Source organism: Myxine glutinosa, chromosome 8, assembly GCF_964187855.1.
Source record: "Myxine glutinosa chromosome 8, kmMyxGlut1.1, whole genome shotgun sequence".
Classification (NCBI taxonomy): Eukaryota; Metazoa; Chordata; class Myxini; order Myxiniformes; family Myxinidae; genus Myxine; species Myxine glutinosa.
The window spans coordinates 43,333,057-43,348,746 of NC_136268.1; the positions used below are offsets into that span (position 1 = coordinate 43,333,057).

Here is a 15,690-nt window from a genome sequence, read left to right on the forward strand (position 1 = left end):
TCGAGATGAGTGGTGAAAGCCATAATAATGTCCCTCGGCCCATCAATCAGGCTTGTAGCCAGCCGGGGCATCAGGGAGGTGCGGGGCGAGGCAAATACAGTTCAAGAGGGGAGACGATAACATGCGGGAGAGTAGCGCAGGTCAATTAATATTATACCCCCTCATACCAGATTTGATGTGTTGCCGATAGGTGGGCTCCGATGATAAAAAGCAGAGCATGCCAACCTTTGTTATTTTGGTCGGTCAGATTCTAGAGGGGCGAAACTATACCGATGGGGGAACAGTTCCACACCCCTAAACTCCCAACCAATGTAGCTGCAGGCCTGCCAGCCATCATCAGTCCATGACCCCATTACCATTTTTTCCGTTTTTCCCTACTGCTCCAAGGTGACTCATCTGATCGTTTTGAAACTCGGCACGATGGTTCATCAAGTAGATGCGCAAAACCTAATGGGTCCCTTTTTAAATTTTCCATCCAGGTAGTGAGATAATTAAATAATTAATCAAAATTATAATCTATGTTTGGATGTTCATCACATATCTCGAGATTCTCTCATCGAAGTTTCCTCATTATTTCATTTTAACCTCTTCATCCTCTTAATTCAATTTGATCTTAATCATTATTAAATTTAACCTCTTCATTAAATTGTAACCTCTTAAAGTCATTAATGCCCTTTCTCTTTGAAAAAGGGGAAGAAAGGAGGAGAGGACAAAGAGTTGGTGTGTGTGTGTGTGTGTGGGAGGGCGAGGTGGAGAGGGGGGTGGGGGGAGTTAATGGGGAAGGATTGGGGTTGGGGGGGAAAGAGGGAGTGGGGGCCAGAGGAGGAGGGGATGGGAGGGAGGGGTGACGGGACAGTCCTTTCATCCTTTTGCTGTTTTAGTCCGTTTAAGACCCTTTCAACAATTTGGTCCCCTTTATAGTCCTTAAAATCCTACAGGCGCCTTTGGACCTTTAGACTAAGACAATTTTAGGACTCCGAAGACCCTTTGAGATCCCTAAGATTATTCAAGCCCTTTAAAGCCCTGAAACCCATCAGATCTTTGAGGACACTCAAGACGCTTTAGAACCATAAGACCCCTAAACCGCTTTTAGAACCATATAGCTCACCCCCTTCTTTCGATCATTTAAGCCCCTTTAAGATGCCGAAGACCCCTAACATTGTTTAAGACCCCTAATACTCTCCATATGACCGAATGCAGCCTGACTACGACCAGCCTCCATTGGGAGACGAGCATCTGTCCCAATTGGGACTATTCATTTAAGATTGTCCTCGACCCAATTTCGAACAGACGGAGCAGTACGGCAAGATGCTTTGTTCTGCTATAGATGCAAGGGTCATTCCCATAGTAGTGCATCAAAAATAGGAGTGCAATTTTGAAAATGTCAAAGTAAGTCGGGTTCACGCTTTGCAATGTTGAGGCAAAAACGATGCAGACACAATTTGGGAGGGTTCATTTTAAATGTTTAGTTATGAACTGAGCTGTCCCAATACTTTTGGTCATTATAGCCATAACCCCATGACCAACGCACTACGAATATGGCAACGAGCACAATACGGTCAAGTTCATTTTCGATGCAAATTTACCGACAAAACGCAAACATCACGACGGCGTTTCCGATGCAGCCGATTATTCCGATGATGAGAACCACAGCACCAATGATGTAGTGGACTTGGGACGGGACGTCAAGCATAGGGAACTTGTCCATCGGAGCCTTGGGAAGAAAACACACGTCGGCATCAAATGGCGGATTCACGAGCAACAGCTGCTTGCTCGATAGTCGTCAGCACAGTCATGGTGGATGAACCAATTGAACCATGGTGTGCACCCATCACTGGTGTGGCCGCATTACCCTTGATCAAAACATCACTTTCCTTTCCACCAACAGGTTTCTACAGCGCAACTTGAATCGATTGTGAATAAACACTTACCGAAAAAGTGGAGAAAGCTGCATTTCTTTCTGTAGCGTTCTCAAAAAGCTCTCCAGAAATCTGCGAATCTGTGAAAACGCTGCAGGTGACGTTGGGGGACCTGCAGGGCACGATGAGCCCCACACCTGGGGTGGTCATCCTGCAGGTACCGATCGGGTGAGATGGGAAAACCCAGAGTCCTTGGCGTGCAGCGCTCCAGCCAAGGAAGGTAACCGACCCCGGGTGTATCTCGATCGATTTGGACACCTGTGGCTCGGACGGACTTGCCACCGGAACGTTTTAATATATACCTGCCGCGAGGCAAGCGGTGTGTCCCTCGACGTCCATGGTGATACGTGGTGCGGTCGCAGGGGCGGATCGGGTATTTTAATGGTGCTTGTCGGGGAGAGGACAACTGGACAGCACGCCTCCACACGAACTCTCACCCTCAAAGCCTTTGAGACATCCCCTTAAATACTACAAAATATTTTACCTTTGTATACGGACAATTAACTGGGCGGAAAAGTTGATAAACTTGACTTGTTACTCTTCAATAGAATTTCAGACCATTTCATTGAAAAAAGTAATAATATTATTTATCTTTATCTTCTATCTATATATATAAAAGAAAGTTTTTGTTTGTTTGTTTGTTTGTCTGCGCAAGCTAATCTCCTGAACGGTGAAAGATAGGAGGAAACCTCTAATACAAAAAATGTCGGGACGGGCCCCGGGAAGGTTATAGGCTAGGTGGCGAGGCCGGTCGAGGCCCACTTTGGCCGGGCTAGGCCCATTTCACAATTAAAAGCTGAGCTAAATTATAGTAGTCAATCTTATACGGCCGCGGGTAAAAGCTGAATTATAGTAGTAAATTCATTCAAAAATAACCCGGGCAACGCCGGGTGCTTTCGGCTAGTCTGTCATAAATGTCAACAAGATTGGGGGATAATTTGACATATTTTGAAATGCTGGCTAATCTAGACAGCACTCAGCAGAGAGCATACCTCCACCTGGTTGGCAATACCACTCAACGGTGAAGAATCACTTATAAAAATTAAATAATTCTCATATCCGAATCCATATTCAGATCTTCACCAAAATCGAATCGATTCCTCCTTGTCAGACACCCAACCGGTCCACCAAGTTTCGTCCAAATCCGTCCACAACTTTTTGAGATATCCTGCTCTGTATCGTTTTTGGCCCGATATCCCAATGGTGTAGAATTCCTTAAAAGATTCTAGTCGCCGGATCCGAATCCGGATCTTCACCAAAATCTAATCATTTCGTCCTTGTCACATTCGTTACATCTCTGCCAAATTTCGTCCACAACCGTTTGAGATATTTTGTTCATAAACGAACAAACAGGGGTGCAAACATAACCTCCATCCACCTTTGGTAGTGGAGGTAATAAGGGGGCGGGGCTGACGCTGTAAGGGAGGAGCGAAGAGTGGGGATCGTTCATCCGAACCTCTCAACACTGACCAGCCTCTCCCCGTTTCCCCGGATCCACCCCGATACATTAATGGAAAGCTCTGCGATGATGTGTAACATGTCAATCAATATGGGGTTCGGTCATGGACCTGTACAGAAGGTGCGATCATTGAACGGGATCTCCAAATGCGAGAAATTATTATTATTATTATTTTTACCAAAAAGACCGTAGGTGGACGGAGGTTATGCTTCACACCTGTCCGTTTGTACGTCTGTCTGTCTGTCTGTGTGCGCGATATCTCAAAAAGCTGCAGACAGATTCGGATGAAAATTGGTGGACCGTTTGGGTGTGTGATAAGGAAGAATTGATTAAATTTTAGTAAAGATCTGGGATCCGGATCCGATAATTTTTTAAAATGATATTCTTCACCATTGAAAGATCATGATATTTCAAAAAGTTGTGGACGGTTTATAACAAAACTTGGTAGATGACTTGGTTTGGTGACGAGAACAAGCCAATTCGATTTTGGTTCATGTCCGAATCCAGATCCAGCCTATCAGTGGGATACAAAATGTAAACTAACCCTGGCGAAGGTGTGTGCTCTCCCGAGTGTCGTTCTGGTTAAGCCTCTCCCTAATAGCATTGGGCAAGGCTTATTACTGATACAGGATTTCTTTTTACAATTGGCACCCCCAAATATTTAATGGCACCACAGAGTGTATTCGATACCCCAGGAGTACAAAACCACCATTCAGAAAACGTGTCTTTCTTTTCTTCCTGCACTCTCAACACTCCAAATTTCCGAACTGCATCTCGGAGCCCGCTGGGACTTTCAGAATGAAATGTTGTGTCAATAATGGGAATAGAAACTATGCATGGTTGACATAAATATTTTTGATCTTGACCTAATTCTGAGGTCATGACCCATTCATAGACATTTTAACATTTTTCAACAAAACTCGACTATGGTTTGTCCAATCCTAACTAAATTTCCCTCACTAGATGGTCTAAAGTAAGCCGCATCTATGCTTTATTTACACCATACCCCACCGAGTTAAAGATCAAGGTCAAATGGCGGTCTGAAAAAAATAATAACATTTCTTTTGTAATCTCTCAATTTTGCCAATGTGGCAGACTTAGGGGGGGGGGGGGCTATGTACTCAATTTCAAGTTTGTGTGCAGTTCATGTTAATTTTGGGCAACCACTATAAATGTATTCTACTGGGTCCTACTAGTTGGAAAAATGATGTCACCATTTTTTTTCTGTTGACCATTAGTGACCTTGAGTCAAGGTCAAAGTTCAACGTCATTACAATGACCATACTTCATCCAAAGTATGTCGACCTTGGTACCAAAATGTGGCAAATTTCACAAGGAACATTGATTATGACATTTGTTTCATCATTTGACCTTTCGGTTTTTTGGCAATATGCAAATGAGAGACAAAAATATGCATAATTAGCATATCCTATTAAAAATATATCCCGGTTATACATATAATGGCTAGTACATCCCATCTCCAGAAAATGTTAATTGTTAGTAATTAAAACATCTCCAGTTAGTAATAATGTTTTTTTCTGAAGTTGCAGACTTTCTTGCTGTTGACATGCCTTCTCATAACGCTTTCAAGCGAGTTCAAGGTGACCAGAGTGACAGGTCTTACCGTAACATTTGCGGTGCCATTGTGGTTTGTTGGCTTCCAAGTCTGTTTCTGTAACATTTTCCAGTCTGCGGCTAATCTCAGGGAATTCTCCATCTCCATACTGCCCACGTTTGTGAACAAAACTCAAAAACCTTGAATATGATTCAGATTCTGGCTCTGTTACAAGTCCATCACGGTCCGGCTTTTGACATACTATGCAGAGTTTGAAATTGGTCTCCTGCCTTGGTCGATTGGCGTTGAAAGGATTGTCTGGTCTCTGAAATTAAATCTTCAAGCTGATGAGCAGATGATTCACGTTTCTGTAACAGACAAATATTAGAAACCATGATTGGGGCAAGGGCAAATCAATGTGTTACATAACTGAGACGAGTCAAAATAATTATTAAATGTGTATGAATGATAAAAGGTTTTGTTAATGAGGCAAAAGATGAAATAGCGGAGTTAATTGGGACATACAGTCACATGAAAAAGTAAGTACACCCCATGTAAAGTTTTGACTTTTTCAACATATTTAAACATACAGATATTTCATCTTCATTTCAACAATATTGACAGATAAAGGTGATATAATATAACAAATATCATGAAACATTTACATTTTGTAGTCCATTGTATAATTTAAATAAACAGAAATGCGAATTTTGCATGTGGAAAAAGTAAGTACACCCCTACAATTATCACTACTTCAAATACCTAAAATTAGAATCAAGTGGACCAGCTCAGGTGCAAATGGTTAGAACATCGTTAGAGAGGATCTTGGAGGAACCTCTCTTGTTTAAACCTCAGACATTTAGTTTGGTTTGCTCTTTGTTGTTCAAGTGTGTGGCGTCACCATGCCGAGATCAAAAGAGCTCTCTGAGGCCTTCAGAAAGAAGGTTATAGATGTCTACAAGTCTGGGAAGGGATTTAAAAAGATCTCCAAATAATTTGAAATCAATCATTCGACTGTCCGGAAGATCATCTACAAGTGGAGAAGATTCCAAACAACTGCCAACTTGTTCAGGCCAGGCCGCCCCAGCAAGTTCAACCCGAGAGCAGACTGCAAGATGCTGAAAGAAGTCTTTAAGAACCCCAGAATGTCATCACGGGACCTACAGGTAGCTCTTGCCACTGTTGATGTCAAAGTGCACGAGTCTACCATTAGAAAGAGGCTGCACAAATTTGATCTACATAGGAGGTGTGCCAGGAGGAAACCTTTGCTGTCCAGAAAGAACATCAGGGCAAGACTAAAGTTTGCCAATGAACACCTCGGCAAAGACCAGCACTTCTGGAACAATGTGCTCTGCACAGATGAGTCAAAGGTAGAGCTATTTGGCCACAGTACCAGAAGACATGTTTGGCGAAAACCAAAGACAGCATTTGACCACAAGAACCTGATACCATCTGTAAAGCATGGTGGTGGAAATATTATGGTTTGGGGCAGCTTTGCTGCATCAGGGCCTGGGCAGCTCACCATCACAGAATCCACTATGATTTCTTCATTGTACAAGAGGGTGCTTGAGGATAATGTGAGGCCATCTGTTGGAAAGTTGAAGCTCAACCGAAGGTGGACCTTGCAACATGACAATGACCCGAAACATACCAGTACATCCACCAAGGAATGGCTGAAAATAAAGAAATGGAGGGTTCTGGAATGGCCAAGTCAAAGCCCGGATCTACATCCCATCGAGATGTTGTGGGGGTATTTGAAACGAGCTGTGCATGCAAGAAACCCCTCAAACATTGCACAGCTTTAAGAATTCTGCATGGAGGAGCTAGAGTGGGCAAAAATTTCTCCCAGTCGATGTCAGAGACTGGGAGACAGTTATAAGAAACGCCTACTTGAGGTTGTTTCTGCCAAAGGGGGCAATACCACCTATTAGAGCCAAGGGTGTACTTACTTTTTCCACATGCGAAATTTGCATTCATGTTTATTTAAATTATACAATGGACTACAAAATGTAAATGTTTCATGATATTTGTTATATTATATCACCTTTATCTATCAATATTGTTGAAATGAAGATCAAATAGCTGTATGTTGAAATATGTTGAAAAAGTCAAAACTTTACATGGGGTGTACTTACTTTTTCACATGACTGTACTATCCGTCGCTAAATGAAATATTCTTTTCAAATCGATGAATTAAAATATCATTTACATAGTACGTTCGATGCAAGTTATCATTTGAAAGTATTAAATAATTTGACTTCCCAATCTCCCCTTTGGGCTGGTGCTCCTGCCTCACACCTAGCTCGTCTTCACGCTGTTGAAACCACAGCGTTCAGAATCATTGGATTCTCCCGCGATGAAGCTATCTCCGAGGGCCTTTCATTTACTCACCGCAGGCAGGTTGGTGGTCTTTCCGTCTTCTATCCTCTCCGGCCTTGCCCCCCCCCCCCCCCCCAGCTCTCTCTGGGCTGTCCCCCAAATATTCCTACAGGTCGCACAAGATCTGCCTACAACCCTCTTGTGGTTAAACTGCCAAAATCAAGACTCTCTGCTCACCTTCACTCCTTCATTCCTCTTTTCTCCCGCCTCTGGAACAAACTCCCCCACTCTCTTCAATCCCACTCCTCCCTCCAGGTCTTTAAAACAGCTGTTCACCACCATCTCTTATCTTCCCCCATCCAAAACCTTGATCTTTTCTACCCCCACTAATTTCGCCCCAAATCCACTTTTTTGAAATACCAACTTCTTTCCTGGAAGTCCTTGGTGTCCTTGTGTTTTATACTTCTCCCACCCCCCCCCCCCCTTCCCACACCTCCTCCCCCCAAGCCCTCTCCCTCCCACACATCTCCTGATGTCCCTGCTCTCAAATGTTGTGTTTGTGTGCTTCCCCTTCTCTCCCCATCCTGTCTACCGCTCCCTCTTGCTATATATTTTGTTTGTCTGTTTGATTTGTTTGTGTGATAAATGTTAGCTCTTTCACGAGCCTCGATTCTGTATTTATTTAAAAAAAAAAAAAAAGGCACTAATAAAAATCAAGGTATGAATGAGGTTGACTGTGGACCTACTTGTAGATACTACAGGTCATTGTATCTTACAAAAGCATTCATTCTTTATCTTACCAGGATTGGAGTCCTTCCCTGAAAAGAGCAAACAGAATATATGTGTGACGCGAACAAGCAAAGTGATTTGGACATCTGCCAGAATCAATTTTGTGTTTTTAGGCAACAAATTAAATGTTAAAAATACAAACAATGGCTAAAAACCCAACCAACATGAGCAAATGAGCATGATGAATGAACAGTATAAGAAAAGCATTGGGAACTTGAATCCACAATTCAATATTCTAGACATCGGACTTATTTTGCTTGATCGCATCACATGGTTAAAATGACATTTGACATTTCACCTTTGGTCAAGGTCAGTGGTCAGGTACATGTCAAAGGTCAGGTAATATCAAGAACATGTCAACAGAAAACAATAAGCAACATATTTTTACAGTTTAGGATCCAGCAGAACACATTTGAGATGGTAACTAATGATTGGCATTCAATAATAATGCGAAGTGATGGGATTTACGTGTATGGTGAAGACTATATGTTAATTATGCATATTTTTTTTCTCTAATTAGGTCATTTGCTTATTAATTTGCAAATTGCAAACACCTGAGAGGTCAAATGACAAAACAAATGTCATAATCAATGTTCCTTGTGAAATTTGCCACATTTTGTTACCAAGGTCGATATACTTTGAATGAAGTATGGTCACTGTAATGACGTTTGAACTTTGACCTTGAGTCAAGGTCACTAAAGGTCAACAGAAAAAAATGGCGACATCATTTTTCCGATTAGTAGGACCCAGTAGAATACATTTATAGTGGCTGCTCAAAATTAACATGAACTGCACACGAACTTGAAATTGAGTACACAGGCCCCCCCACGAACTGCTTGGCGTTCCAAGGTGTTTTTGCATCAAAATGGTGAAGCTGTATGGAAGTTGTGCACCTGATATTTGATTTGGGTGCTTGACCTACTTTTTTCAGATTGTGACCTAATTAACAAAAAACACATTTTAGATCATAACTTAAACTGTTTTATTCCGACTTTAATGACGTTGAGTTTTATGGATAGATTGTCGATGGGGATAAATTTTATTAATCCACAATCTATCCCTAAATGTTGAAAGTCAAGGTCGCATGGTGGTCCAAAAGAAATATGGCCATCATTGGATTGCAGGCCAAGGGTAAGTCATGGGTGTTCTCCAAAGGCCAAAGGTAAGTCATGCTTTGTGATCGCAGATATCTAGTTTCTCATTGTCAATGAAGCGCTTCATCATTCAATGAAGATGCTTCTGCATTTTACTTATCCTTAAAACCTTTTTTTAAATTCCCAATGCAAATTTATTGGTTCACCGTTTGCCATTTTCCGTTTACAAATTGTCTGTTTGGGTACCTCACTAATATATATATATATATATATATATATATATATATATATATATATATATATATATATATATATAATTATATATACATATATATATAATTATATATACATATATAATTATATATACATATATAATTATATATACATATATATATATATATATACATATATAAATATGAATGAATGAATGATCGTTTTAAGGCCATTTTTCCCCTCTGGAACGGGGGTTAGCCTTGGGGGCCCCATGACAATCATGGTTTCCTGTTTGAGGCAATGTTTTTTGGCCGGATGCCCTTCCTGACGCCAACCCTTAGTCGCCTCTTGTGGCGCAGGGATACGGTGTACCTATTCTAAATCGGGGTACACACCAGGATCATTCATCCCAGCAAGCTGGTGCTCAATTTGCCGACCTCGGAAGGATGACAGGCTGAGTCAACCCCCCTGGTGTTAATTCAGCGATCGACCGGGATTCGAACTCGGGATCCTAGGATCCCAAGCCGGCACCCTAACCGCTAAGCCAACACCAGGCTGGTATATATATATATAAAGACACATGAAAGCCCACAGAATCTTGCTTCTCACAGTCTGAGAGTCCTTTGGGTACTTTCTTGCAAAGTCCAAGCAGGCTTTCATGTGTCTTTCACTGAGGAGATGCTTCCGTCTGGCCACTCTGCCATAAATCCCAGATCGGTGAAGTGTTGCAGTGATGGTTGTCCTTCTGGAAGTTTCTCCCATCTCCACACAGGATCTCTGGAGCTCAGCCAGAGTGACCATCGGGTTCTTGGTCACCTCTCTTACCAAGGCCCTTCTCCCCAGATTGCACAGTTTGGCCGGGCGGCCAGCACTAGGAAGAGTCCTGGTTGTTCCAAACTTCTTCCATTTAAGAATTATGGAGGCCACTGTGCTCTTGGGAACCTTCAATGCAGCAGAATTTTTTTTGTAGGTTTCCCCAAATCTGTGCCTCGACACAATCCTGTCTCTCAGCTCTGCAGGCAGTTCCTTCGACCTCATGGCTTGGTTTTTGCTCTGATATGCTTTGTCAGCTGTGAGACCTTATATAGACAGGTGTGTGCCTTTCCAAATCATGTCCAATCAATTGAATTTACCACAGGTGGACTCCAATCAAGGTGTAGAAACATCTCAAAGATGATCATGAGAAATGGGAGGCACCTGAGCTAAATTTTAAGTGTCATAGCAAAGTGTCTGAATACTTATGTAAATGTGATATTTCAGTTTTTTTTTAAAAATAAATTTGCAAAACTTTCTAAAATCCTGTTTTCTTTTTGTCATTATGGGGTATTGAGTGTAGATTGATGAGGGAAAAAATGAATTTAAACGATTTCAGCATAAGGCTGCAACATAACCAAATGTGAAAAAGTGAAGGGGTCTGAATACTTTCTGAATGCACTGTATGCACAAGGGATTGAAGCATTTTTGCACCAGATACCTCAAGCATCCCATTTTTGCCTCGTCGATAAACATTTTTTTAAATGAAATATTATTTCACGTAACAGTTTACCCGACTTTCAGTAAGTCTGCACCGATCTTATATCATAGGTAAACAGTGAAGTCGTCATGCGAATCTTCGGGGGTAATGCATTCGATCGTGTGTGTGTGTGTGTGTGTGTGTGTGTTTGTGAACAAGATATCTGGAAAAGTTCTGAACGGATTTGGATGAAAGTTGGTGGGATGATTGCCCTTGGGATAAGGAAGAATTGCTTAGTTTTTGGTGAAGCTCAGGATATTATTCCGGATCCAGGAATTTTTTGAAGGATTTTTTTACCATTGGAAGATAGGGCTTAGCAGCGGCCACCCACGGCCGGAGTATGCGCTCTACTGAGTGGCGTTCTAGTTCAGCCATGTACCAAATGTAACCACGTTTTCCTCGTAAAAGGGTAACTGTAAAAGTCAATTATACTTACACCTGTCATCCAGTGTTTACATGATTCATGAAACCTCTCCATTTTGCCAATAACCTATTTTTGTGTTGTACTTTATCAAATGACCGTAAAGGTTTGTTTTATGATCACTGTCCCAGTTTTAGTACTTTTCGAGGCAAGCTTTGGAGTTTTAATCGATGCAAAGTAACTAGAGCATGCAATGCATGGAGCGTAAACGACCAGACAAAGGAAATTAACCATGAAAAGTCTCTAAGTAAATAAAGCAGTTGCTTGAAGTGGGTGAAACAAACAACTTCGACAAGATGTCCACTCGCTAAGTTTATACCTGTTGCAGTGCTTGAGATTTGTGGAGCAACTGCCTAAGGCTAGGTGTTCTGTTGTTGTTGTTGTTGAGTGTGTGTGTCTTACACAAATGGTTTATTAAATTGCAGAAGCACAGCCTGGTATTTCGTACGCAGTTTGTGAGTGTAACTTCCATGAGATAGGGTGTCACTCCACTGCATCAGAGTCCACTGCACCTGCGATCTATTTTTAAAATTCGCTCTAGATGATGGACTCAGATTGCGTGTATAATATTCCCGTCAGGAAGCGATTCATTGTTAAACACACACACATAGTAACACACACACACACAGTAACACACACACACACAGTAACGCACACACACAGTAACGCACACACACAGTAACGCACACACACAGTAACGCACACGCAGTAACACACACATAGTAACGCACACACATAGTGACAATGACAAGCCTCTTTTTATTTATCTGTGTTCCTTTCTCTTCGACATATTCCATTAGCTTTTTGAAAGTTTTTTTTTGTGATTATTTAAACCGGAAGTGTGTTATTCGTGTTTACAGGAAAGGGAATTTCATTATAACAAGCGTTACGCCTAGGTCCTCCGTCGGTGAAGTGATGTTAGTTGACAAAGTGGAAGACGCAGAAAACATGCTATGATATGATATTTCGCTCACAAGGTTTTGTTTTTTTGTTTTTTTTTTGTTTTTTTTTGTATACAAGATCGAGGCTCGTGAAAGAGCGAACATTAATCACACAGAAAGACAAACAGACACACAAAACAAATAACATCGGGAGCGGTAGACAAGATGGGGAGAGAGGGGGAAGGACACAAACACAACATTTGAGAGCAGGGACCGAGAGACATGGAGACATCGAGAGAACTGTGGGAGGGAGAGGGCTTTGGGGGGGAGGCATGGGAAGGGGGGGGGGGGGGTGGGAGAGGTATAAAACATATGGACACTGCCAAGACGTCCAGGAAAGAAGTTGGAATTTCAAACAAGGTGGATCTGGGGTGAATTAGTGGGGGTAGAAAAGATCAAGGTTTTGGATGGGGGAAGATAAGAGATGGTGGTGAACAGCTGTTTTGAAGACCTGGAGGGAGGAGTGTGATTGAAGTGAGTGTGGGAGTTTGTTCCAGAGGCGGGAGAAAAGAGGAATGAAAGAGTGAAGGTGAGCAGAGAGCCGAGATTTCGGCAGTTTAACCATCAGAGGGTGGCTGGCAGATCTTGTGCGACCTGTAGGAATATTTGGGGGACAGAGCACAGAGAGAGCTGGGGGAGCAAGGCCGGAGAGGAGTCGGTAGAAGACAAAAAGACCACCTACCTGCCTGCGGTGAGTGAGTGAAAGGCCCTCAGAGATAGCTTCATCGCGGGAGATTCCAATGATTCTGAAAGCTTTGGATTCAACAGCGTGAAGCCGAGCCAGGTGTGAGGCAGGAGCACCAGCCCATAGGGGAGAACAGTATTCCATTGAGCTGCGGATGAAAGCCTTGTATGTGGTGAGGAGCTCAGGTGTGCCTAGGAAGGACTTCGCACGACGGAGGATGCCCAGTCGGCGACTGGCTTTGGAGGCCAGCTTGGAAATGTGGTTTTCCCAAGAAAGATCATGGCAGATGGTGAGACCCAAAAGCTTGAGCGACAGAACTTCTTGGAGAGGATTGTTGAGAAAGTATATGGGAGGGTTGTCCAGTCGATCTTTTCGGAGAGACATAGTAAGAGTGTGAGATTTGTCAGGATTGAAAGACATGTTCCACATGTTTGACCAGTCTGTGATTTTGTCCAGGTCTTCAGAGAGTGAGGAGGCTGCAGACTGCCGATCTGAGGGAAGAGGAATGGAGCGGCAGAGAGTGGAGTCATCAGCAAAGAGATACAGAGGATTTTCCAGAGAGTCGGAGAGATCATTGATAAAGACCAGAAAAAGCACAGGGCCCAGCACACTGCCTTGGGGAACTCCAGCCTGAACGGGAAGGGGAGATGAGAGAAATCCATTCAGGGCCACACGTTGACTACGACCAGAGAGGAAGTCCGCAAGCCATGCATGGAGATTTCCATGGATACCATAGGAGGAGAGTTTGGTGAGCAGAGCTGGGTGCCAGACCGTATCGAAGGCACGTGATATGTCAAGGGAGACAGCTCTGATTTCCTGTTTGGCATTGAGGACCTCCATCCATTGTTGAGACAGCAGAAGCAGCATGTCCAGAGTAGAGTGACCTGGTCTGAAACCAAATTGATGATCAGAGATCAAGCCATTGGAGAAGAGGAAAGATTTCATATCCGAAGCAATGATGGATTCCATGACTTTGCTGATAATTGGGAGCAGGCTGATTGGTCTGTAGTTGCAAGGATCTGTTTTTGCACCTTTTTTGTGTAAAGCGGTAATGTTTGCTGATTTCCAGGATGCTGGCAGATGACCTTGAGCAAAAGATAGGGTGAAAAGAACAGAGAGAGGGTGAGATAGAGCGGCAGAGCAGGATTTTAGGACCCGTGGGCTGAAGCCATCTGGTCCAGTTGCAGAATCAGAGTCGAGGTTTGACAAAAACTCCTCCACCTTGTCAGAAGAGAAGGTCACAGAGTCCAGGAGCAGTTTGGTTCGACTGGGAAAGGTGGGAACAGAGAGAGATGGGTTTGGGACTAAGGATTTTGAGGCAAACACAGAGTTGAGGCATTCGGCTTTGTCACGTGCGATGTCAACTGTGTGGCCATTTGAGGTAAGGGAGGGGATGGAGGGGGAACAAACACCAGAAACGGATTTGACCAGACGCCACCAGGATTTGGAGGAAGGAGACAGGTTTGAGAGTTCATTCTTGAGTGAGGAGAGATAGTGCTTCCTGGCACTCCTGAGGGTAGACACACACTTGTTCCGAGCTTGGTGGAAGGAACTGAGATTTCCTTCAGTTGGATTAGCCTTCCAAGAGGCAAAGGCAAGTTGTTTCAGGGCAACTGCCTCACCACAAGGTTCAGACATACATGGATGCGGCCATCTTGGATTTTGACATGGCCACCCAATTTTCAATAGCGTTCTTCCTTATGCCTAGATACACCCACACACCAGATTAGAAGTTGGTACTTCGCTTATTTTTCAAGATATTCCGCTCACAAGGTTCAGACATAAAGGGCGGCGGCCATCTTGGATTTTGACGTGGCGACCCAATTTTCAATAGCTTTCTTCCTTATGCCGAGATACACGCACACACCAAATTAGAAGTTGGTACTTCGCATATTTTTCAAGATATTCATCTCACAAGGTTCAGACATACATGGCGGCGGCCATCTTGGATTTTGACGTGGCGACCCAATTTTCAATAGCGTTCTTCCTTATGCCGAGATACACCCACACACCAAATTAGAAGTTGGTACTTCGCTTATTTTTCAAGATATTCAGCTCACAAGGTTCAGACATACATGGCATCAGACATACATGGCGGCGGCCATCTTGGATTTTGACGTGGGTTGCACCCACACACCAAATTCGAATGCGGTCCTTCGGTTACGCACGCACGCACGCCCACACGCACGCACGCACACATGCACGCCCGCACGCACGGACGGACACACGGACGGACACATGGACGGAGGGGAAAACCATAGTCCCCCTTTCGCTCCACTGTGCGACGGGGGACAAATAGAGGACATGTGTATTGATTTGTATGCTGGTGAATTGCTGTGTATATTCTGTGGTTAGATTAGGGTAGGTCAGTTCAAGTTCGATTAGGTTAGGGTAGGACAGGCTAGGTCAGCAAAGGTCATGTTTGCATAGGTTTGGTTTCGGTGTGCGTCTGTCGTTGGTTGTTATCTCCATTTGCAGGTTTCAGGAGGTGGGACGAGGTCCTCCCAGGTCACACCCCCCCCCCCTCCCCAACTCTTAGTATCTAATCCACCCTCTCTGTATTTCATCCACCTCTCTGTATCTTCATCCACCTCTCTGTATCTGCCCCCACCCCTCTGTCTCTTCCCCACCCCTCTGTCTCTTCCCCACCCCTCTGTCTCTTCCCCACCCCTCTGTCTCTTCCCCACCCCTCTGTCTCTTCCCCACCCCTCTGTCTCTTCCCCACCCCTCTGTCTCTTCCCCACCCCTCTGTCTCTTCCCCACCCCTCTGTCTCTTCCCCAC

General features: G+C 43.6%; 1 protein-coding gene across 1 annotated transcript in view; it reads right to left on the reverse strand.

Annotated features, from left to right (window-relative positions):
* Positions 1 to 2,069, reverse strand: part of LOC137433108 (melanopsin-like) — a 77,663-nt gene extending 75,594 nt beyond the window's left edge. Inside the window, exons 1-2 of the mRNA XM_068125564.2 lie at positions 1,932 to 2,069; positions 1,587 to 1,765 (exon numbers count right to left, since the gene is read on the reverse strand). Coding sequence (XP_067981665.2) covers positions 1,587 to 1,765; positions 1,932 to 2,069 — 317 coding nt within the window. The remainder of the gene's footprint in view (positions 1 to 1,586; positions 1,766 to 1,931) is intronic.
* Between the last annotated feature and the right edge of the window lie 13,621 nt (positions 2,070 to 15,690).